The 24,230-nt window shown below is 44.8% G+C and overlaps 1 protein-coding gene across 1 annotated transcript in view; it reads right to left on the bottom strand.

Moving 5' to 3' along the window:
• LOC121273751 (zonadhesin-like) overlaps positions 1-7,642 on the bottom strand; it is a 112,343-nt gene extending 104,701 nt beyond the window's left edge. Inside the window, exons 1-4 of the mRNA XM_041180915.1 lie at positions 7,606-7,642; positions 7,141-7,388; positions 6,144-6,321; positions 589-697 (exon numbers count right to left, since the gene is read on the bottom strand). Of these exons, the coding sequence (XP_041036849.1) occupies positions 589-697; positions 6,144-6,321; positions 7,141-7,388; positions 7,606-7,642 (572 nt within the window). The remainder of the gene's footprint in view (positions 1-588; positions 698-6,143; positions 6,322-7,140; positions 7,389-7,605) is intronic.
• Between the last annotated feature and the right edge of the window lie 16,588 nt (positions 7,643-24,230).

The following is a 24,230-nucleotide window of genomic DNA, read 5'->3' as shown; positions in this document are numbered from 1 at the left end:
AGGACAGTTCTGTTTGTGGATTTTGGGCAAGAGGTAGGAGAAGGTTGTTTGGGGCTGGGAGTGTATGAGGTGGAAAGTTGTGGAGGGAAGATTTCCAGAGGAGATAAGGTCAATGAGAGTCCTAGAAACCATGGCTTGAAGTTCAGTGGTGGGGTCGTGGTCCAGGAGAAGGTAGGAGGAAGACCTAACTAGTAGATGCCCCTCCTACTGTCTCGATCTTTGGGTTGACATTGGTTTTCCTCATTCCTCTGTGAATTACCATGGGATGCTTTTCAAGGGAGCTATAAAGATGCAATTTACTGCTGTATGTTGAGTCTAGAATGTGATAGTCAGCATATTAATCTCTTACAAGAGTCTTCCTAATTGGGCTTGGTCCATTTCTGGCAGGATACTGATAAGGAACAGAATATTGGATATCTATTCATTACCTAGTCCAAAGGGCCCAATGCTAATTGTGACCCACCAAGCACATTCTCAATTGGATGGACAATAAATGTCTTGTCAGTGACACCCACTTCCCAAGGATGATTTCTTAAAATTATTTTAATTATTACTTGTAAAAAGATCATTTAAGTCGTGTATACTTACTCAGTTACTCCATCAGGTACTTGCCAACTTTCTCCTAGTTTATTAGAATCTGTTGCAAGGCTACCATTAGGCATAATAATGTCATCACCAGGGTCATCATTGTAATTACCTAAATCACACAAAAAGACACAGGATCATAATTTCTACACTTGTTGTCACTTGTTTGTTTCTTTGATGCTACATGCTGCAATTTTGGCACAGATACCATGCTAAAAATTGCTTTTGTTCCAAAATGGCAATATAACGCTTCTATGACTTGTTCAATCTTGTCATATTCAGCTTAAGTGAAACCGCTGTCAACATTGTTGCCTCTAGCTCTGGCTGAAATATAACAACCGCTAGTGTGGGAGCAGTTTTAAATAGGTATGCTGGTTCATAAAGCTACCGTTTTATATTCTACTGCTTATGAAATAATGTCAGTCCATTTCTAGCAGTAGAAACATGCTAGCAGGACAGAAGGCTGGTGAACATAGTTTGGTGCAACCAAAAGACAATGTACAGGCTCCCCCAAGCCCTATCAGCAGCAGCGAAAGTGGATATTACAATTGGTTTTTAATGTCCTTCCAAGTTCCTGGGACATCCCAGGAAACAGTTTGGAATTGTCATCACTATAGTGATGCTGAGAAACGCTGCAGCCAATCAGCATAAAACAAAATCCCGCAAACAATAAAATAAATGGCCAACTAATCTGTGTTAACTATGTTGGTTGAGAGATAAATGTTGAGTAGGAAGTGAAGAGCTCCCTTGCTGTCCTTCAAATAGTGCCATGGTATCTTTTATATTCCTGAGGGGGCAGATAAGGGGCAGGGAAGAATATCCTGCAGTCAGTTCTTGTTGAAAATAATGAGTGACATCACAAGACAGCGTGAGAGAGCGGCGGAGAGATCAGAACCAGCGCAATTGCGGGGAAGCTTCAAAAAGTGACATCAGCAGAAAGGAGAGAGCTCATTGGTGAGTAGCGGGTCAGTGTTTTTCTCCAGTTTTTTTCTCCAGTTTAAAATGGATTAAGCTAAGGAAAGGTAAAATACATAAATAAGTTAATGTTTTTTTACTGCATTTAACTTAAAGTAAGGGCTTTTTTTTTTCAACTAGATGCATGGCAGGACAGCTCAGTCCCATGTTATGTACCATCTGCAACATGTGGGAAGTCCTAGACACTTCTTGCGCTCTGACCAACCACGTTTGCAGGAAGTGCCGTCAGCTGCAGCTACTTGAGCTCCAAGGCTGTGAGTTTCGTGGATAGCATGTTTTTAGACGTGGTCACCCCACAGCTTACGGAAGTGCAGAAAGAGAGGGAATGGGTGACCATCAGTCAGAAGAAAAGTGTCAGGCAGGTAGTCAGGAAATCCCAAGGGTGCATCTCACTCTGTGTTGGAAAATGGTGAGAGTGACGGTTCCTCTGGGGAGTGCAGCCACGCTCATGGCACTGTGAGTGGCTCAGATGCAAAGGTGGGGGAGGAAAAAGTGGGGAAAAGCAATAGTGGTAGGAGGCTTGATAGTAAGGGGAACAGACAGGCATTTCTGCGGCCATAGACGGGACTCCAGGATGGTATGTTGCATCCCTGGTGCCAGGGTCAAGGATGTCACTGAATGGCTGCAGGGCACTCTGAGGGAGAAGGCAAACACACAGGAGATCGTGGTACATATTGGTACCAATGACATAGGTAGAAAGAGGGATGAGGTCATGAGGTCCTGCAAGCAGAATTTAGGGAGCTAGGAAACAGATTAAAAAACAGGACCTCAAAGGTTGTAATCCCTGGATTACTTCTGGTGCCATGCGCTAGTGAGCATAGAAATAGGAGGTTAGTCCAGATGAATGTGTGGCTGAAGAGATGGTGCAGGAGGGAGGCTTTAGAATTCTGGGACTTTGGGACCATTTCTGGGGGCGGTGGGACCTGTAGAAGGCAGACAGGTTGCACCTGAACTGAAACGGGACCAACATCCTTGTGGGGAGGTTTGCTAATGCTGTTGGGGAGGGTTTAAACTAACTTGGCAGTGGGATGGGATCCTGAGAGGAGGTTCAGCAGGGGGAGATGCGCAGCCAAAATTAAAAGAGAGAACAAGTGAGTCTGGAAGGATAGAAATTATAGACCAGTCAAGGCACAAGGGAGTGTGGCAAGGCTGGATGGTATTTATTTTAATGCAAGGAGTCTGACAAATAAGGCAGATGAGTTGAGGGCACAAATTAACACATAGAAGTATGATGTTATTGCTGCCATAGAGACATGGCCGAGAGAAGGGCAGGATTGGCAGCTCAATATTCCAGGATATAGCGTCTTCAGGCGAGACAGGGAAGAAGGTAAAAGAGGAGGGGGTATTGCAATATTGATCAAGGAATCAATTACAGCAGTAAGGAGAGATGACTTCTTAGAAGGCTCCTCAAATGAAGCCGTATGGGTAGAACTGAAAAACAAAAAAGGAGCAATCACATTGTTGGGAGTGTACTATAGACCCCCAAACAGTCAGAGAAATAGAAGAGCAGATATGTAGGCAAAATTCAGAGAAGTGTAAAAATAATAGGGTGGTAATAGTCAGGGATTTTAATTTCCCCAACATTAACTGGGTTAGTCACAGTGTGATAGGTTTAGAGGGAGCGGAATTCTTAAAATGCATCCAGGAGAGCTTTTTAAGCCAGTACGTAGAAGGTCCTACAAGAGAGGGGGGGCAGACTTGGAGTTAATTTTAGGGAATGAAGCCGGGCAAGTGGTAGAGGTATCAGCGGGGGAGCATTTGGCAAATAGTGATCAAAACTCTGTTAGATTCAAGGCTGTTATTGGAAGAGGACAAGGATGGGCCAGAAATCTAGACTGGGGGAAGGCCGATTTTAATAAGATCAATATGATTTGGCCAGAGTGGACTGGGAGCAGCTACTTTTAGGTAAATCTGCATCAGAGCAGTGGGGCGCATTCAAGGAGGAAATAGGGAGAGTAGAAGGCCAGCATATTCCAGTAAAGACAAAGGGTGGGACCAACAAATCCAGGGAACCCTGGATGTCGAGGGATATACAGCATGCACGTGGAAGAACGCACTCATCTCCATGAGGCTAAGTGCTGCCTCAGGGAGATCAGCGCCAAATTCAAAAATGTGAAAAATTGAAAAATGAAATTTCCCTGACATGTCCCCTCATGTGACACTGTCACATGAGTTGGGACATATCCATCACTTTTAATTAAACTTTTATTAAATTTTTAAAACCTACATGAAATCTCATCCCACTGTCAAAGGCTTGTTAAGGCCATTGAAGTACTTGACAGGTCCAACCTTAAGGTTGGCGGGGGGGCAGGCGAAGAGCCGAGGCAGCCTTCGCATTTTTCAAGGAACCTCATCCACGGGCGGGATGAGGTTTCATGAAGTGTTTATTAATTGAATAAAATGTGTTATGAAAATTCATAAACATGTCCCAGCTCATGTGACAATGTCACATGAGGGGACATGTCTGAGTAATTTTGTTTTTCCTTTTTTCCAATTTTCCATAATGAAATTAATCTCCCTGAGGCAGCTCTGTGCCTCAGTGAGATTTCTGTGCTCTTGCAGGCCCCGAATCTCCCTCTTCGCTCCACCTGCACCGTTAGTGCTGAGCGCTGGGTGGGCCTTAATTGGAGATTAATGAGAGATCCATAGCATCTGTTTGGGGTGACATCTGTCACTTAGAGCTGAATTTTTCCCCTGTCGGGGGGGTTGTGCGGGGATGGGCGGGAGTGAGCGTGGGCCCAATCGGCGCCCCCGATTGGGTGCGCACCGCCATTTTATGTGGGTGGGCCAATTAAGGTCCGCCCAGCGTGACGCACACCCGGAAGCGCTGTGCACTCCCTGTGCGGGCGGGGGGGGGTGGATTCCCTGCGTTGGGGCCTGCACTCTTTCGCACGTGCACATGAAAGAGCGCAGAAATCTCCCTGAGGCACAGAGGTGCCTCAGGGAGATCAGTTTAAGTTCTGGAATATTTAATAAAGGTGAAAAAAAATTTAAGGACATGTCCCCTCATGTGAAACTGTCACATGAGCTGAGACATGTCCATTAATTTTTTCAAAAAATTTTATTTAAATAATAAACCTTGCATGAAACCTCATCCCAGCTGCGGATGAGGTTTTATGAAAAATGTGAAGGCTGCCAGGGCTCTTCGCCTGCCCCCCCACCACCCTCCCCACCCCCACCCCGCCCCACCAACCTTAAGATTGGACGGGCAGCATTCTTAACAACTTTAATTACTATCAATGGCCTTAACAGGCCTTTGACAGTTCAGCAGGCCCTGCTTGCCGACAGGAAAATTCTTCCCTTTGTTTCAGAGCGTGTTGTGCCTGACCACAGGTTACCTACTGGTTTACATGAGCTGTATACTTACTATTAACATTAGAGCGAGTATAAAATAACTTTTGTAACTTATGTTATCCTCACCAACACCTTCTCAAGGGCAATTAAGGATGGGGAATAAATGCTGGCCCTGCCAGTGAAGCCCACTTCCCCTGAACGAATATAAAAATATATATATTTGTAAAGGTATGGTTGTGGGTGAAGAAGTATTGCAATACAGTTCATCTTGTTTAATAAATTTTTTATTCTTTTGTTAAAAGTTCATCAGCTGACTCCTGTGACTGTGCTCAATAGTCACGCTCCATGTTTCTAAACAAAAAATAAAAGTTAGGATCTATCCAGCCGGGCTCCACCTTGGGATCTGGCTTGTCCAGTAGTAACATCAACTGAGATCATAACAAGAATTTTCTTTTGAGACTAGGGTTACAACACATTGTTGAAACAGAGGATAGGATTTTCCACCTCTTTGCCTCCAACCTGCAGTATACCTGTCCTCAGTGTGAATGGTGCTGAGGAAAGAGGCAAAGTGTGCTATTACCTAGCACTGATAATCATTATCCTGATCAATTTCCTTGCCGAAGGAAGGATATAGTGGCCATAGAGGGAGTGCAAGGAAGGTTCACCAGTCCAATCCCTGGGATGGTGGGATTGTTTTATGAGGAGAGATTGAGGAAACTGGGCCTGTATTCTCTAGAGTTTAGAAAAATAAGGTGATCTCATTGAAGTGTACAAAATTCTTATAGGACTGAATAGTGTAGATGCAGGAAGGATGTTTCCCCTGGTTCGGGGTTCTAGAACCAGGGAACACAGTTTCAGAATAAATGGTAAGCCATTTAGGACCAAGATGAGGAGGAATTTCTTCAGTTAGAGAGTGGTGAATCTTTGGAATTCTCTACCCCAGAGAGGTAGCAGAAAAAGCAGGGGTCGACAGGTTTCTAGCTATCCATGACAATAACGATAACAAAGGGATACAGGGATAGTGCAGTAAGATGGCATTGAGGTAGAAGATCAGCCATGATCCAGTTAAAAGGCTCCACAGGCTGAAGGGGCTGAATGGCCTACTTCTGCTTCTTTGTTCCTATGTTTCTAGATATTAAACCATAAATCTGCCTATGATGAATAACTGTCATTATATATAAGGAGTTGAACAGGAATTAAAAGCTACTACTATGAAAGCAATCAAAAATAAACATAAGTAAACTCTTGTAATGTGTTAAATATTTGCTCACTAAGAATACAGGACTTACCACACATGCCACAGAGCAGTCCAGCATACTTAGATGGTACAGACACATCAACATGGTGGATGCCATCAAATCTCACCATCAGGCCAAAGTCAGTCTCCAATAAAACATAAGCACCACTCATCCGCACTACCAGGAGGTTTCTAACTGACACAGGCAGGTTTGCTCTATTTCCATTCAGCTAAGAAGAGAAAAATATGCTTACTGATTACATAAATAACAAGCCAATATGCCTCATCCATACAATTGCACCAATGAATCAGCTACTGTCACACAAGCAATACAATCTAAAACTCAGGTCAGTAAGTAGATTATCATTTCTATAAAATGTTGTCCAGGGTTTTGTTAAGTATTTATTATACAAATTATTTATTTTCTTCATATTTCTGCAACCCAACCTCGACTCCATAAACTATGAGCAGTTATTTTATTTAGTAAAATTAGTTGCTCCAGACATAAAACTGATTTCATGTCTTCCTGGCAGCAGCATCCAATCTGATTGTGCAGGCATTTGACCAAACCTGTTGGATTTCCAGTATGTCCTGTTTATATCATTATTCTATCATGCACTTCATACTGCCATTTAAGTTTGGAACATTGGAATTAACATGCAATAAACTGTACAACTAAATCATTCATCATTGCATGGGGTTTCCCAACTTGTTTCTTCAAGCAGTATCTTACTCTAAATTAATGAATGTGGTCCCTAAAACAAATGCAACACTACTTATTTTTTCATGGGTAAACATGGTTTTACATTCCAGCTATGAGAAGATCAGTCATGGTAAGCATCCTGAAATAAGACATCTTCTGTCTATATTTTATATCTGCTTTCCTGTCTATTCCACTCCGCTCCACAGCACCCGCCTCAAGATGCATCAAAAAATGCAAATGCTGACTGTACTAGGACATTGTTATACTGCATCCCTGAACAAGATCTAAGGCAGGCCCTGCATCAATCTATGAATAAACAAAGATAATACAGTGTAAACTCACATACCAGCACTTTATGATTTTTCATGATTGAAAGCGTGTTGTTGTAGACAAACACATGTACAGACTTCACCCAGGATACTTTGGTGTTGGTACCTCTGTGCTCATTGGTACTTGATACATCAAAGTAAGGCAGCACCGAAGGTTCACTGCATAGTTTGGACAGCACATATGTGCATGTTCCCATGAAGTGGTGAACACGTGCGTCAAAGGTACTGTAGTGAGGATCTCCAGAAGCGCTGCATATAGCATGACCTTCACAAAAAATCAACCAGTTAATTATAGTTATCTACCATTCTATTTGATAGTCAGCTGTCATATTTTGCTACCTACAATCAACACTTTTCTCTCCATAGGATAAATCAGCAACTTACAATGGGAAAAACAAATCCTGCTTTACAAAGCTGTCTTGTGAAACATTTTTTTTCCACCAATTTTCTCCCTTATTTCTTTCTTGAAGGCATTGGCTTACTGCTATGGTATAGTCCCACAGGCAGAAGATACTCCATGGTACCTTGCCCAAGTAGTTATCCTTTGTAGATTAGCCTCAGCGATGAATAGTAGCAGCATATTCAATCAAGGTGACATCACAGCTGGGCCTGATCCTGTCCTTATCTGTGCTCACACACATGCGTGTATAGACAAGCATGCATGCGCGTATAGACAAACATGCATACATACATACACACACATATACACACGCACGCATACATACACACGCACACAATTGCACACATATGCTTACACATGCACACATACACACATGCATGCAGACACACATGCACATGCATGCATACATACATGCATGCTCGCATACACACACACATGCATGCACATATATGTATACACACACGTGTATACACACATATGTGTATACACACATGCCCACACTTTGATAAACACACATGCATACACAGACATGTACGCATACATGCATGCATATATACACACTTTTACACACACACACCTGCACACATATACACATGTACACACACACATGCGCACACATGCATCTAAATATATATACACACACACACACACTCATGTATACACACATGCATGGGGTGGGGGGAGGGGGAGGTGGTAGCATAGTGCTACTGTCACTGGACTGGTAATCCAGAGACCGAGGATAGTGCTCTGGGGACCTGGGCTCGAATCCCACCGGCAGATGGTGGAATTTGAATCCAATAAAAATCTGGAATTTTTTTTTAAATTCTGATGATGACCATGAAACCATTGCTGATTCTTGTAAAAACCCATCTGGTTCGCTAATGTCCTTTAGGGAAGAAAATCTACCATCCTTACATGTGACTCCAAATCCACAGCAATGTGACTCTTAAATGCCCTCTACACAAGGGCATTTAGGGATGGGCAATAAATGCTGGCCCAGCCAGCGACACATCACATCCAATGAACAAATAAAAAAAATACACACACACACATGCGCGTTACACACACCACATGTACACACACCCACGCAGACACATATGCACACATATACATAAATACAGACACATAGACACGCATGCATATACATGCATATATACGCAATTAGGTCTGAATTTTGCATTGGTTGGGCGCGCACACTTGGCAGGCCCAGGAGCGGCCGCGATTTCCACTTGTGCTGCGATCAGACCTTGAAATCGATTTCATGCCAGCTGGCCAATGAAGGGACATGCATATGTATGTATGTGTGAAACACGCCTGGAGTATGGCAAAGTGCTGACAGCAGGGGCAGGTGCTGGGCAGGCACCAGATCCAATGGGGAACCAGTAGGGCATTTCAAATCAGCACAGGCAGCTCCCTAAGGCTGCCAGGAGTTGGTTAGGAGCCTCAGGCAGCTGTTCAGGAGAGACTGTAAAATTTGCAGCAATTATGGCCTCAGGACCTGCTGGGCACACCAGGAGGGAGGGCAATGCCAACGGGCACTGTGGTCCCCACTTCTCGGTCGAGTGCCCTGAGCGCTCTAGTGGAGGTGGTGAGCGTCAGACAAGACCAACTCATGCCATGGGATGGCAAAGGAGGCCACCACACCAGACAAAGAAGGCCTGGACAGTGGTGGCAGCCCAGGTCAACAGGCATGACATTGTGTATCATTCCTGGATCTAGTGCCGCAAACAGTTTAATGATATTTTGCGTTCAGCAAGGTTGAGTACCGAATTGGCACGGTACTGTGTGGAGATGTCATGAAGTGTGGCTGTCTTTCATGGCACTCAGGTGCGTAAAATTCACAGTGATAAAAGGCACATATACCTGTGCCAGACAAGGTTGGGAGATGTGGCTGCTAGCCTTGTGGGCATAGAAGAGTGGGATGTGCAAATCTGATGGGCTCCTCAACCTGGTCCTCCAGGGGTGGGGTGGGGGAGTGGGGTGGGGGTAGAGAGACTGGTATGGTGTTGAAGGTACAAGATGGACTAATTAATGCATTTTTTTCCAGAACGGGAGAAGAGAAGCCAGAATGTGTGGAGCGCAGAAGAACGGGTAGTGAGGTGCCCAACCTGCTCATATTCAGCAAATGTAAGATGGACGCCCTACAGTTAGAGTGCTAACATGGAGCAAGGTCCTTAGGTCACAGAGAGGCAGGGGTCTCGGGGGAAGGTAAGCGTCCAGTGGACAGATGCGAGACTGGTGGAGTGTGCAAACAATGTAGGGCCATCTCATCTCAAATGAGAAGTTCTAAGCAAGAGTCCCCAGTGATCCAGCAATCATGATGCCACTATGATGCAGTTGTCCATAGCCTCACCAGCCTGCCTAGCATGCACATTGACTAGGTGATGATTGATAATACTGACATATTGTCTTCCTTCCTCAGATGAGCAATTCCTCCAGAGGCTGCTGGCACCCTGAGAACCCTCCCTTAACACCTGAGGACAAGCTGCAGACAGATCCACCAGCGTCACACCCTCTCTCGCTACCAGGCACCAGCGCAGATACAAGCACGTCAGTGGGCATTAGTGCATCAACTCAGATGGTAGTGCACTGTGAAGAGGCGTGGCATGCTCGCATGAGGGGCTGGTAGAGGCAGAGAGTGTTGGCTGTCAGAGGACTGCTGGAGACCAGGACCATGCTGAGTCTGAGTCTGAGTCTGAGAAGACGAGCCTCTGGAGTCGTCCATCAGACAAAATATGTCAGGTGTCCAGCAGGATGCGCGATCTGGCAGAGATCCCTGGGGGTCTGCATGCCACGATCCCTGTCATGGAAGAGTCCATGCAGTGCTTGAGCACTGTGTTGAACACTGAGCACACAGCCTCCTCCATTGACAGAGTGGTGACCCTCATGGAGATTCAGCTCCAGGAACAGAATCAGGGTTCCTGGGTCACACTCAGACCTGCAAGCCCACATAATGAACTCAGAAGGTCAATGTCAGTGTGAGACATGGATGAGGCACCTAGTCTCTCTGTTAGGTGTGTCCATCAATGGTGAGTGGGGAGGCCCAGAGATATTCCTGCTGGTGGATGAGCTGCCTGTTGTCTACATGGGGTCTTCTCATGGCACACTGGACGATGGCAGAAGTTCCTCTGCCTCTCTGCCAGTGACCATGGAATCTGATGAGGCCGCGATGACAGAGGAGAGTCCAACCATGTCGCTGGTCATGCCATCCCAGGCAGAACCTGCCCAGGACCCGCCGACCAGAGGATGACCATCAATAAGCTGCCTCCAATGCCACTGCCAGCCAAGCTGGGGGGTGGTGGGTGGGGTGGAAGCACAAAGGGGCAGCAAGCTTAAGTTTAAGGCACAAAAGGGAGTTTTCATGGGTGACATTCTTTCATTTTATCTATGTTATGTATTATTTTTGTGTGACAGTAAACACAAAACTATGTCATGGCCCTTTTATGCAACTCTGGAAAAGATATAAATCTGGATTTTGTTTCATGCTTTCGATAGGTGCAGGGCTCAGTAGTGCCTTATGATAGATGGCAGGGGCAGCAAACTTAACTACAAAGATCCTGATTTGACATTGGGGTCATATGATTGCCTCCTCAGAAATGTAAGGAGGCTCCCCCCCTTGCCATAAGATTGAAGCCATGCCTTGGCAGCCTAGCAGAAGGTGCATAGAATCAAGGCCACCCTGGTGTTCCTGCCTCTCTGAGGGATCCTCACATCTGCCTCCCTGTCCTTACCAGATCCATCAGTACAGTCATCCTTTTTATTCAATTCATTCACGGGGTGTGGTCTTTGCTGGCTGGGCAGCATTTATTGCCCATCCCTAGTTGCCCTTGAGAAGAAGTTGCCTTCTTGAGCCGCTGCAGTCCCTGTGGTGTAGGTACACCCACAGTGCTGTTAGGAAGGGAGTTCCAGGATTTTGACCCAGCAACAGTGAAGGAACAGCGACATATTTCCAAGTCAGGATGGCGACTGGTTTGGAGGCGAGCTTCCAGACGGTGATGTTCCCACCTATTTGCTGCCCTTATCCTTCTAGATGGTAGTGGTCGTGGGTTTGGAAGGTGCTGTCTAAGAAGCCTTGGTGAATTTCTGCAGTGCATCTTGTAGATGATACACACTGCTGCTACTGTGCATTGGAGGTGGAGGGAGTGAATGTTTGTGGATGGGGTGCCAATCAAACAGGCTGGTTTGTCCCGGGTGGTGTCAAGCATCTTGAGTGTTGTTGGAGCTGCACTTATCCAGGAAAGTGGGGAGTATTCCATCACACTCCTGACTTGTGCCTTGTAGATGGTGGACAGGCTTTGGGGAGTCAGGAAGTGAATTACTCATCACACGATTCCTAGTCTCTGACCTGCACTTGCAGCCACAGCATATGGCTAGTCCAGTTCAGCTTCTGGTCAATGGTAGCCCCCAGGATGTTGATAGTAAGGGGCTCAGTGATGGTAATGCCATTGAACATCAAGGGGCGATGGTTAGATTTTCTCTTGTTGGAGATGGTCATTGCCAGGCACTTGTGTGGTGTGAATGTTACTTTCAACTTGTCAGCCCAAGCGTGGATATTGTCCAGGTCTTGCTGTATTTGGGCATGGACTGCTTCAGTATCTGAGGAGTCGCAAATGGTGCTGAACATTGTGCAATCATCAACGAACATCCCCACTTCTGACCTTATGATGGAAGGAAGGTCATTGAAGAAGCAGCTGAAGGTGGAACTCCTGCAGTGATGTCCTGGTGCAATTTGGGCAATTTTCCAAACAACCGGGTAGATACCAGTTTTGTAGCTTGGCTAGGGGCATGGCAAGTTCTTCAGTACTATTGCCAGGTCCCTAGCCTTTGCACTATCCGGTGCATTCAGCCATTTCTTGATGTCACGTGGAGTGAATCGAATCGAATTGGCTGTTGCTTGACTTGTCTGTGAAACAGCTGCCAGATGTTGGTACGGAGGATTTTGCAGAGCCCACAGGGCTGAGTTTGCCGTTGTCAGTGCCTAGGTCATCCATCCCGTTTCATTCCTTTTTTGAGGCTTTGTAGCGGTTTGATACAACTGACTGGCTTGCTAGGGCAGAGGGCAGTTAAAAGTCAACCACATTGCTGTGGGTCTGGAGTCACATGTAGGCCAGACAAGGATGGCAGATTTCCTTCCCTAAAGGGCAAGGTGGGCTTTTACGACAATTGTGGTCATCATTAGACTTTTAATTCCTGATTTTTATTGAATTCAATTTCAACCAGCGGCTGTGGTGGGATTCGAACCCAGGTCCCCACAGAATTACCTTAGGTCTCTGGGTTACTAGTCCAGCAACAGTACCACTACACCCTCACCTCCCCTCTGAGGTCTGCAGAGCTGCCTTGCTATCCTCATCGTTTAGTAGGTCCCCCCTTGCCAGTGCCAGATTGTGCAGTGCACAGCAGACATCGATTATAAGCAACACATGCTCTGGAGGATATTGCAATGTACCCTTGATCGGTCCAGGCATTGGAACCTCAACTTCAGTAGCCCAATGGTCTTCTCAATCACCGTTCTTGTGATGACTCCTATTGTATCTCTCTTCCACCTCTGTCCTTGGGTGTCAGAGTGGCATCATGAGCCACCTTTTCAAGGGATATCCTTTGTCACCCAGCAGCCGACCATCCAACCAAGCAGGAGCAACAAAAAGCCTTGGCAGCAGGGAGTGACACAGGATGTATGCATCCTGGGAGTTGCCAGGGTACCTTGCACAGACTTGCAGAATTTGTGTCTTGTGATCGCATACTAACTGCATGTTGATGGAGTAGAAGTCCTTTCTGTTAATGATAGTACCTGGTCCACTTGCTGGCGCCTTGATGGCCACCTGAGTGCAATCTATGGCACCCTGGATGTGGGGGAACCTAGCAATTGCTGGGAAACCCATGGCTGGCTCCGTCCGTCCAGTAATGCATGAATGTCATGGCCTGTCTAAAGAGAGCGTCAGTGACCATCTTGACGCAACTGTAGACAGCTGACTGGGACACTCCACACAGATCCACCAATGCCCCCCGGAAAGAGCCGGATGTGAAATGATTGAGGGCTACTGTGACCTTGAGAGCCATTGGCATAGGTGCCCACTCACGCAGGTGGAGGCTATCTCTGGCCCAATCATCTGGCAAATGGATGCCACGGTGTCCCTAGAGAAGCTAAGCCTCCTTCGGCACTGGACCTCAGACATATTGAGGTAGTTGGATTGCTGCCTGTACACTCTGGCTGAAGGATAGTGGTGTCTTCTGTGGCCCATTCCGCCTTGCACTCTCTGCTGGCCCTGCACCTCCTGTGCCTACTCCTCTCCTCCCACATGCTGCTCTCTGGGATGCCACCTGCGGACACCTGGCCCCCTCTCCCTTCTGCCCCTCTCTTCCTCTTCAGAGGAGGTTCCACCAGTGGAGTAAACAATCCCCATCTGCTGAAATGCAGATGGCACTGTCTCCTACACTGAAGGGCGCATTCAGCAGAAATTCTCCAAGAGAGCTGGGAAAACAAAAGAATCCTCAAAACAAAGCTAACAATGCAAAGACTTCAGCAGAAACCACAAGAAAAGGTATGATATCTCAGCAATAAAGCAGCAGCAAACTCTTGCCTGAACTCCTAACAACTCACACGGCTATTGCACCGGTCCCCTTTTATCCTGCCCTTGGTTGAGAAATATGAAAAAATGGATTGGCTGCATGCCCGTGTTGCCCATATGACGAGCATGAAATTGCACAGACAACGTAAAAATCTGTTCAATTGGCTTGTTAATGGGTTTAATTGCCCAAAGGATTATCAGCGGGCATGCTTCCGCCTCTTGTGCATGCCTGCGGACCGTAATATTGCATGCGAGCGCAAAGACATCGTGACATGTGCCCAATGTCTTCTCGTGCAATTTCAGATCGGGCACGCGCCTGCTCAATCAGCGTCAATTGTGGCCACACACACACACACACACAGACCAATTTCTCAGCAAGGGCCATGGTCAACTTTGCAAATCCTGGTCAATTTTCCCATCCTAATTTTTTTGAAATCAAGTTTATTAGTTTTTTTGAAGCTAGGAGTTATGATTTTTGTAGGCCAATTTTGGCTTCTAACTGGAACTGAATTCAAAGTTCAGCCCTTCTGGTCTTAACCAGATAAACAACAGAGGGAAGACTTGGCAATTTATGCAATGGCTATTTATTAATGTGGGAGGCATAAAATACAATTCTCAAATATCAAAATTTACATTTATTAATGACAGTTCTCTACCTTTTATTGGATGGCAATGCAAATCTTTTCATTTGGTTTGACAATGAATTCAACATTTCTGTCTACTTAGCTCATTGTACAGTGAACAAGGATAAACACAGAAACCCATGGGGATTACTGTGAGATCAATGCCCAATGTCAATGCCTGACAGTTAAAATACAAGGGATCCTTACATCTTAAAAGTGTATGCCTTACATTACTCACCACCACTGGAAAAATGAGCTTATCGTACTGACAGGTGGGCAAATCAAATGAAGTGTTAAGGTTTGTTCCAATATTATTTGCTATAGTGATGCGTAAAAAGCAAATTAAAATCATTTTCTCTGAAAATAATGTAATCATATCTTTGGTGCTTAAAGTAATAATCTCAAATCATCTCCCAAAAAACAATCATCAATGAATAACAATAGGATAATCAATGTCCCACACCATACATAGGCTGTTTTCTTTTACCTGTTGAGTCAGGAGTCACTGTACTCGCTGTAGTCGGAGATACTGTTGAGGCTGTGGTAAGGCATGTGACTGCAGAGCAGAAAATGGTAAAAACTCAGCAGAAGCAACATCTTACAAAGCATACAAATCAAGTCAACTTTCCAGCTTAGATAAAAGGGGAAAACTAAAAAACGCGAACACATTTTAACAAGAGATTCAGCAAGCATCAAAACTAAAAGTGGTGCTAAGTTTCACCTGTACTTAAGTCACAAAAACAAATCAGCCACAATATATGTCAGACAAATGTATCATGTCTACAAACCTCCACAGCATCCAGTATGGAAGGAGATGTCATCCACAGCAACATCACTGCGATAGTCATTGCCCCGAACTGCCTCAATGAGGATCTTCAAGAGAAAGCATCACAATATCAGCAAGCAAAAGATTGCAATGCCAAGTCAGACAACAGAAATTCAGTAGCTCCCTTCCAGTAACACTGGGCAACAATTCACTATTTTGTTGAAACAACTTCAGATATCTCCTCTGATTTGTAATTAACAAGTTCAATTTCATCAAAGAGAACAAAAACTCCTCTTGAATTCAGTTAAAGACACAAGTTGCCCGAGTTCATCACAAAACAAAATCGCAAAAAATAACAAAAATATTATTCATATGGTTCACCTGAGAATTGCCCGAGAGATGTAGGCCCACTTCTCCTGCGATCCATTTGTTTCCCTTATTTCCTGTCTCCGACCACATTAGTACTGGTATCCCACCTTCAACCTGGTAAACTTTCAAAGCCATGCTTCGAGCTACTCCATACATGTGGTACCAGAATCGCAAGCACTGAGCTCCTGTCTTTTGACATGGAGCACTGATCAGTTGCGCTATGTCTCCTTCACTGCCATCATTGCCTTCAATGTAGATATAGTAACCACCTGGACACACAATTATGCCTACCGGTTAGAAACAGATCTTCTGCTCTCTCAGCCGTTAGTGGTAAGACAAGGATCTCACATCACCTACCTGCAGTCGTGTGGTCATAAGACGGCCCCGTGTGAGCTGATGGTGTCGATCCTTTCTTGCGTTTCCAGTCCAAATTATCTGTCTTGGATTGTGTCCAATTGCACAGGTCAACTTCAAAATTACAGTCCGATGCACAACCTGTGGGTTTAATACAGAACATTTGTTTGCATCTTTAATACACCTGGCATTACACACAGCATAATACTCATATCTGAAACTGGATAAAACCATCGCAAGGAACTTCCTTCGGGATTACAATCAACTGGCTGGAATCAGTTTGAAAATTCTTCACACTCCCTTTCAAAGATTAATCCTGCAAATGTGACAGAGAAAATCAATGGGCAGAATTATTCAATTCATGCAGGAAAAGAAAGAGCACCATATATTCCCGATAACTGAGATACCGGCTGCTGCTTCTATGCAGAGTGGAAATTTGGTGATGAGATTCCTGTGGTGGAAATCATGTATATTCAATCACCAATTACAGTAGGGTAAGAGGATTTGGGTGTAATCCATCTCATTGGACACTTTGTGAACTGTAATATAGAGTTCCATTTTTGTGAGTTACATCACCTCTGCAAACTTAATAAATAGATTCAGTAGCCAAGAAAAAATAGTCCTTTCTATTGTAGATCCACACTAGAAAAATTCAGCATTAGATCTACTGATTGTTTTATCCTTATCCTGATCGTGTACCAGAAACATCACACAAAACACACTCAAGAGATCACATTTTAATAGGATGAGCAGAAATGTACAAATACTGAAGCATTACTATTTCAAGAGAACCTATACTGAATATGTATTAAAAATCTTAAAAAGGGGTGACCTCAATGTCAATTGAATAACTTACCTTAACTAATCCCAGGCACGTCTGATTATTAATAATTGGCACGTCTTTCGAAGGGAAATTGTGTTTTATCGGTATAACTGTTCAGAAGGACTGGGAAATAAAATAGATGAAAAGAACCAGGAAAGATACATGATATCAAACTTACTTGTGTCAACACAGCCGCTCTGTTCCTTCCAGTCTCCCAGAACTACACCAGCTGCATCACAGGCTGAAGCGTATGACTCCAGAGCATTGCACAGCAGCACTGAATCTCCTCCAGTGGCACAATAATCGTACACACAGCTTTCAAAGTACAACTGAGGAGGAATATACCAGTGACAATCTTTGAAAGGACCATTGCTTGCCAAAATAATTTTGCAGTGTTCCTCGGCCTCTTCATTTGATGATGGCTCGCAGGTCAGTGGCGGTGGAGCAGTTTGATTACACCTATGCAAGGAAAATCATGTATGATTCCTGTCCTAAATAAAGAAATCTTCCATTTCCTTTCATCCTCCTCAAATGCCAATGAATAGGGAAGGGAAAAGAATACTAGCTGCTAACAAAATTGTTCCCTCAAAATACATCCAAAAGATAGGAGCATACTTCTATTATGCACCTGTGATATTTCAATATCATATATCCCAATACCAATACTAGAAAATTCATTTTAAGTTTGCACTGCACTGCAAGCCACACAGGTCAAACAGGACTAAACACACATGTTCAGTTGGACATTTACAGGAAGTCCCAGGCTTGCTGTCATGTAAATCATTCCTTTTTACTTCAACCAAATAGTACACTTATTGTACATACTGCCATAGCTCCTCGTTCTCTGCAAAGTCTTACCAGTCACACTGCATTTACCTTAACTCACAATACGGTGGAGGAAATACTCACAGCCAGTCATCATCAGTAACTCTCCAGCTGTTTCCAAACTGATTGGAATCCAAGGCTAGAATTCCATCTGGCTTCAAGAAGTCATCGAGCTGGTTATCTGTATAGGTACCACACAAGCCACACAGCTGTCCTTTGTATCTCTCATCCACCTCTACAAACAGTTCATCATCTCCATTAAACTTCAGCTGAAGACCAAAGTCCGTCTGGACCACGACAAATGATCCTACCAGTGAAACTCTGACTGAAGAATGTGGACTCACAGGGAGCTCAACCCTCACTCCATCAACCTAAACAAAACATTACCACCATTATTAATACAACTAACTCTCTTCAACATTACATTCATTCCGAAAACTCCACCCACCAGAAACATTACTCACATAAACAAGCTTATTTTTCCTCACTGCAACATGAAGGTCATCAAGTCGCAAAGCAATGGAATTCATAGCAGACCATGTTGGGCTGCCTCTGTGCTCGTTCCTACTTGTCACAGAAAACTGAATGGATGTATTTCCACAAGTCTCAGTCACAGTATAATTGCAGGCACCCTGGAAGTGGTACAGTTTACTGTCAAATGTCGTATAGTGCGGGTCACCGTAAACGTGGCAGTTCGCAGTGTCTGCTCGGTGACATCCCAAGGTTCCATGCTGCACTTTGCAAATTTCCTCTGGTCCACAAGACGCCGCTTCGCACTCTACCTGGTCATTCCCAGTGCATCGGCACCGCTGTGGACATCCCTCTTCCCAGAACACTGTCCCTTTCTGACAGACAAACAGCAAGTGTTATTTTCAAAATTGCTACATGCTCCTCAGGTAAGCAGCAAGTTGCACGCACAAGAACCTTATGGTAGGTGCCAAAAAACACTTACTATTGCTCGTACAACTTACTTCGTAGTATTTGTTTTTGTAGATGCAGCCGCACTTCTCAACAGGCACACAGGAACTTCCACTGAGAACAAAGTCCATGTCACACTCACAGTCCTCCACACAGGGCTTGCTGCAGTTCTCTGGAGCAAAACGGTCCGTGCATGTGGCCGGACAAGCATTGCCACATGCATTGTAGTGGCTATTGGTTGGACACTTGACAGCTGAAAGCAAAGAAGGTACAACAAAATCTTTCAGCTTTCTGAGACCAGAAAATGCCTACAATCGAGAAATAAGACATATGTAGAAAAAAACGCACGCATATATATTTTCTCAATCAACCTGAATCACAAGAATGGAAAGTATGCAAGAAAACATGTGAACAAATCAAATTAAATGAACTCCAACGCGAAATAGCAATTCTGTAACAAAATGAACCATATAATGCAATATCACATCAACAGTGACTTTTCTCAGGCGCAATGCTTCTCTGATTTCCAATAAGGAAATATTAAAGCAAAGACAACAAGAACGAGCAAATACATACTACAGAAAGTGGAGTTTCTCCATAGTGGAATGGTCACTCCTGCACTTTGACACGCATCGACATAGATTTGGAGGACATTGCACAGAGCATCTTGGCTTCCTGCTGACAGGCACAGTTCAACGACACAGCTTTCGAAGGTACCACTGGGATTTATTACAGAGTGGCACTTTACAAATGGACCTTGTTGACTCATGATCAGGCCACAGAAATCATCACTTTGGTAGAGGATCTCATCAGCGGGCTCACATTCCCCAGGGCTGCCTGAGTCACAACCTGCATCATCCAGTGGCACCTTCCAGCTATTTCCCAGCTCATTCGAATCTTTGGCTTGCTCTCCATCGGGTTTCATGTAATCATCCTCTCTCAATCCATTGTAGTTTCCGCACATACCACAAGTCTGATTAAAATATCTACTCGGCATTTTCACCTCCACCGAATGATCAGTGTCATAGGAAACACCAAGCCCAAAATCTGTCGCCAGGACCACGTATCTTCCACTCCTACTCACACTCACCGCGCCACCAACTAGGATCACGGGTAACGTCATCCATACTTCATCAACCTGAACACAAGAGGAACATGGAGATTGAACAACACCCTTTCTAAAACAGTCCTGCATCCTTTCACTCAACAGGCCCAACAAACATGAACAGCCAGCTGACTGCATGAGTTGGGTGAAGACAATATTTAGCATCAGGTTGGTGCACATTTTATGCAGATCCACAACACTCTCTTTAACTTTACACACAAATGGAAACTGTCAGATTAAGCATTCTAACACTCCAAACATTGCACAATACATTCCTGATCATTCACCTCCTACTCTAATAAAATAAAACTTTCAAATAAGGAACGATTCAGAATAATTCCAGCACATCATGCACAATTTTAGAAAACACAATCTAGCAAGAAGACACTTACCAACACACGGTGAGATTCGCTCTTGACAATCCAAACAATGTGGCCGTGTACAGAGACTCCAACTCTCTGAACGTAAGATACTTTAGCGTTGCCCCGATTTTCATTTTTCGCTTCGATGTTGAAGTATGGAAGAGAGGAGGAATTTGCGCACAGCTTGGCGATCGTATAGGTGCACGTCCCCATGAAGTGATGGGTCGCTTTGTCAAACGTATTGTAGTGTGGGTCGTTATGAACTCTGCAGATGCCGTGTACATGCGGATAGCAACCAGGAACTCCGTTCACAACTCCACAGAATGAATCCGTACCACACCTTGAACTCCAGCACACTAGTTTACTGCCTGCAGAGGGACATTGACATTTTGTTGAACAGGTATCATCTGTCCAGAATTCAGATCCCACTGGGTAGTGTTTGTCTCCAGACCAGCAGCCACACTGACTTCTTGGCACACATCTGTCGTTGTAGAAAACGTAACCACTGTCACAAACACAGCCTTCTACACATGGCTGGGAGCAGCTGGATGGAGCATTGGGATTGACACAAGTAGCTGGACAGGCTGAGCCACATTGCTCATAGTGACTGTTCAACGCACACTTCAAAGCTGTGAAGAGAATTCAAAAGATCGTGCGTTACTTTTGCCTAAAATCCCTTCCATCTAACATTGTTCTGAAAAACTAAATGGTTCAAACGCACCTGAAGTCTTTATATCTCCACTAAGTAGAACTTATACATCTAGCAATCTAGCACTTACGGCAGAAGGTCTCATTCCTCCAAGCGTCCACTCTCACTCCCTTCGACTGGCATGCATCTGCATACGACTGCAAACTACTGCACAGAGACCCTGTCAGCAGGTCTAATACACACAGGTCGTACACACAGTCACCAAAATAAGCCTTTGGGTCTATGACAGAGTGGCACTCTTTGAAGGGACCACGTGAATCTATGATTATTCCACAGTGAGATTTACTTTCTATGGTGTGCTTCTCATCATCAGTACAATTTGGTTTGATGCCAATGTCAGGGATACACCTGCAAAAACATCAGTGAGAAACGTTTCAAGCTAGAAGAATTCTGCATGCAAATAGCATGACAATGGTCATTAAAAACTTGCACGTTTATGAAGGAACAGAGACAACCTGAACACTTTCATACAGTGTACCTTGTATCATTTTGACTTTGCCAGCTGTTGCCCAAGCTGACAGAATCAAGCTCCATCACTCCATCTGGATTGAGGAAATCGTCAGTTCTGTCGTCATTATAGTTTCCACACATTCCGCACACCTTCCCCTTGAAGACACTGCGAAGGGTTACCTCAGCTCGATGTCTCCCATCAAACCTCACTCTCAATCCAAAATTGGTGCTAACAACTACATACTTTCCACTTAGCTCAACATGGACACCAGAAGCGACTGACACAGGTAGCACCTCCACTTGTCCATCGACCTGGAGACGTACAAACATTGACCAATTGATTCTTCAGCAAACAGATGTTGGGGCATACTTGATGAAGATGCTTCAAATATCAAACTCTTACCTTTACCACGCGTCCCTTCTCTAATGTTATTCTGTGATTGTAAACATTAACGTTGACATGTTTGACGTACGATACATAGGAATTCTCTGATCTGTGCTCATTTGCAGCTTCAACATTGAAATACGGCAGATTACTGTTGATGTCACATAGTTTTGATAGGGTATATGTGCACGTTCCCATGAAGTCGTGAGCTTGCTTATCAAAGGTATTGTAGTGAGGGTCACCTTGCACAGTGCAGGACGATTCTAAAAATTGTAGGACAAATATCAGTTGGTGCTACCACCGTACATTTACGGCCAACTTGAATTATTTGATACTCTACCGTTCTTTTCCTTTCTCGCATGCTGACTACAGTGTGACTGCTATCTTTTATTAACAAGGCATAGTTTAGGCTCATTAAATCACAGAGAACTCTTTCCAAATGATTCCATCCTGCCAGGAGTTTATACTCCTGTCCTTACTATTTCCCATCAATTACAGGCAACACAAACCTCAATGGCTGGTATTCTCCTGCTTCTACTTCAGTTTCTGCCATGCAACTGGTCTTGCTGGCTGATAAATGTGCTAAACTTGCTTGATAACTGATGAGGTTTGCGGATGACACAAAGATTGGCCGGCCGGTTAACATTGAGGTTGAGTGTCTTGGGCTACAGGAAGATATAGATGAGATGGTCAAATGGGCAGGTAAGTGGCAGATGGAATTTAATGCTGAAAAGTCAGAGGTGATAGACTGTGGAAGGAGTAATTTGGCAAGGAAGTATTCAATGAACGGCATGGCACTAGGAAGTTCTGAGGAACAAAGGGACCTTGGCGTGTATGTCCATAGATCTGAGTGTTCCTTACATCTGCCTCCCTGTCCTTACCAGATCCATCAGTACAGTCATCCTTTTTATTTTATTCATTCATGGGGTGTGGGCTTTGCTGGCTGGGCAGCATTTATTGCCCATCCCTAGTTGCCCTTGAGAAGAAGTTGCCTTCTTGAGCTGCTGCAGTCCATGTGTTGTAGGTACACCCACAGTGCTGTTAGGAAGGGATTAACAGGATTTTGACCCAGCAACAGTGAAGGAACAGCGACATATTTCCAAGTCAGGATGGCAACTGGCTTGGAGGCGAGCTTCCAGGTGGTGATGTTCCCACCTATTTGCTGCCCTTATCCTTCTAGATGGTAGTGGTCGTGGGTTTGGAAGGTGCTGTCTCAGAAGCCTTGGTGAATTTCTGCAGTGCATCTTGTAGATGATACACACTGCTGCTACTGTGCGTTGGAGGTGGAGGGAGTGAATGTTTGTGGATGGGGCGCCAATCAAACAGGTTGGTTTGTCCCGGGTGGTGTCAAGCATCTTGAGTGTTGTTGGAGCTGCACTTATCCAGGAAAGTGGGGAGTATTCCATCACACTCCTGACTTGTGCCTTGTAGATGGGGACAGGCTTCGGGGAGTCAGGAAGTGAGTTACTCATCACACGATTCCTAGTCTCTGACCTGCACTTGCAGCCACAGCATATGGCTAGTCCAGTTCAGCTTCTGGTCAATGGTAGCCCCCAGGATGTTGATAGTAAGGGGCTCAGTGATGGTAATGCCATTGAACATCAAGGGGCGATGGTTAGATTTTCTCTTGTTGGAGATGGTCATTGCCAGGCACTTGTGTGGTGTGAATGTTACTTTCAACTTGTCAGCCCAAGCGTGGATATTGTCCAGGTCTTGCTGTATTTGGGCATGGACTGCTTCAGTATCTGAGGAGTCGCAAATGGTGCTGAACATTGTGCAATCATCAACGAACATCCCCACTTCTGACCTTATGATGGAAGGAAGGTCATTGAAGAAGCAGCTGAAGGTGGAACTCCTGCAGTGATGTCCTGGAGCAATTTGGGAAATTTTCCAAACAACCGGGCAGATACCAGTTTTGTAGCTTGGCTAGGGGCATGGCAAGTTCTTCAGTACTATTGCCAGGTCCCTAGCCTTTGCACTATCCGGTGCATTCAGCCATTTCTTGATGTCACTTGGAGTGAATCAAATCGAATTGGCTGTTGCTTGACTTGTCTGTGAAACTGCTCCCAGATGTTGGTACGGAGGATTTTGCAGAGCCCACAGGGCTGAGTTTGCCGTTGTCAGTGCCTAGGTCATCCATCCCGTTTCATTCCTTTTTTGAGGCTTTGTAGCGGTTTGATACAACTGACTGGCTTGCTAGGGCAGAGGGCAGTTAAAAGTCAACCACATTGCTGTGGGTCTGGAGTCACATGTAGGCCAGACAAGGATGGCAGATTTCCTTCCCTAAAGGGCAAGGTGGGCTTTTACGACAATTGTGGTCATCATTAGACTTTTAATTCCTGATTTTTATTGAATTCAATTTCAACCAGCGGCTGTGGTGGGATTCGAACCCAGGTCCCCACAGAATTACCTTAGGTCTCTGGGTTACTAGTCCAGCAACGGTACCACTACA

Source organism: Carcharodon carcharias, chromosome 2 (assembly GCF_017639515.1).
Source record: "Carcharodon carcharias isolate sCarCar2 chromosome 2, sCarCar2.pri, whole genome shotgun sequence".
NCBI classification, from domain to species: domain Eukaryota; kingdom Metazoa; phylum Chordata; class Chondrichthyes; order Lamniformes; family Lamnidae; genus Carcharodon; species Carcharodon carcharias.
This window is presented reverse-complemented; position numbering and strand designations above follow the sequence as displayed.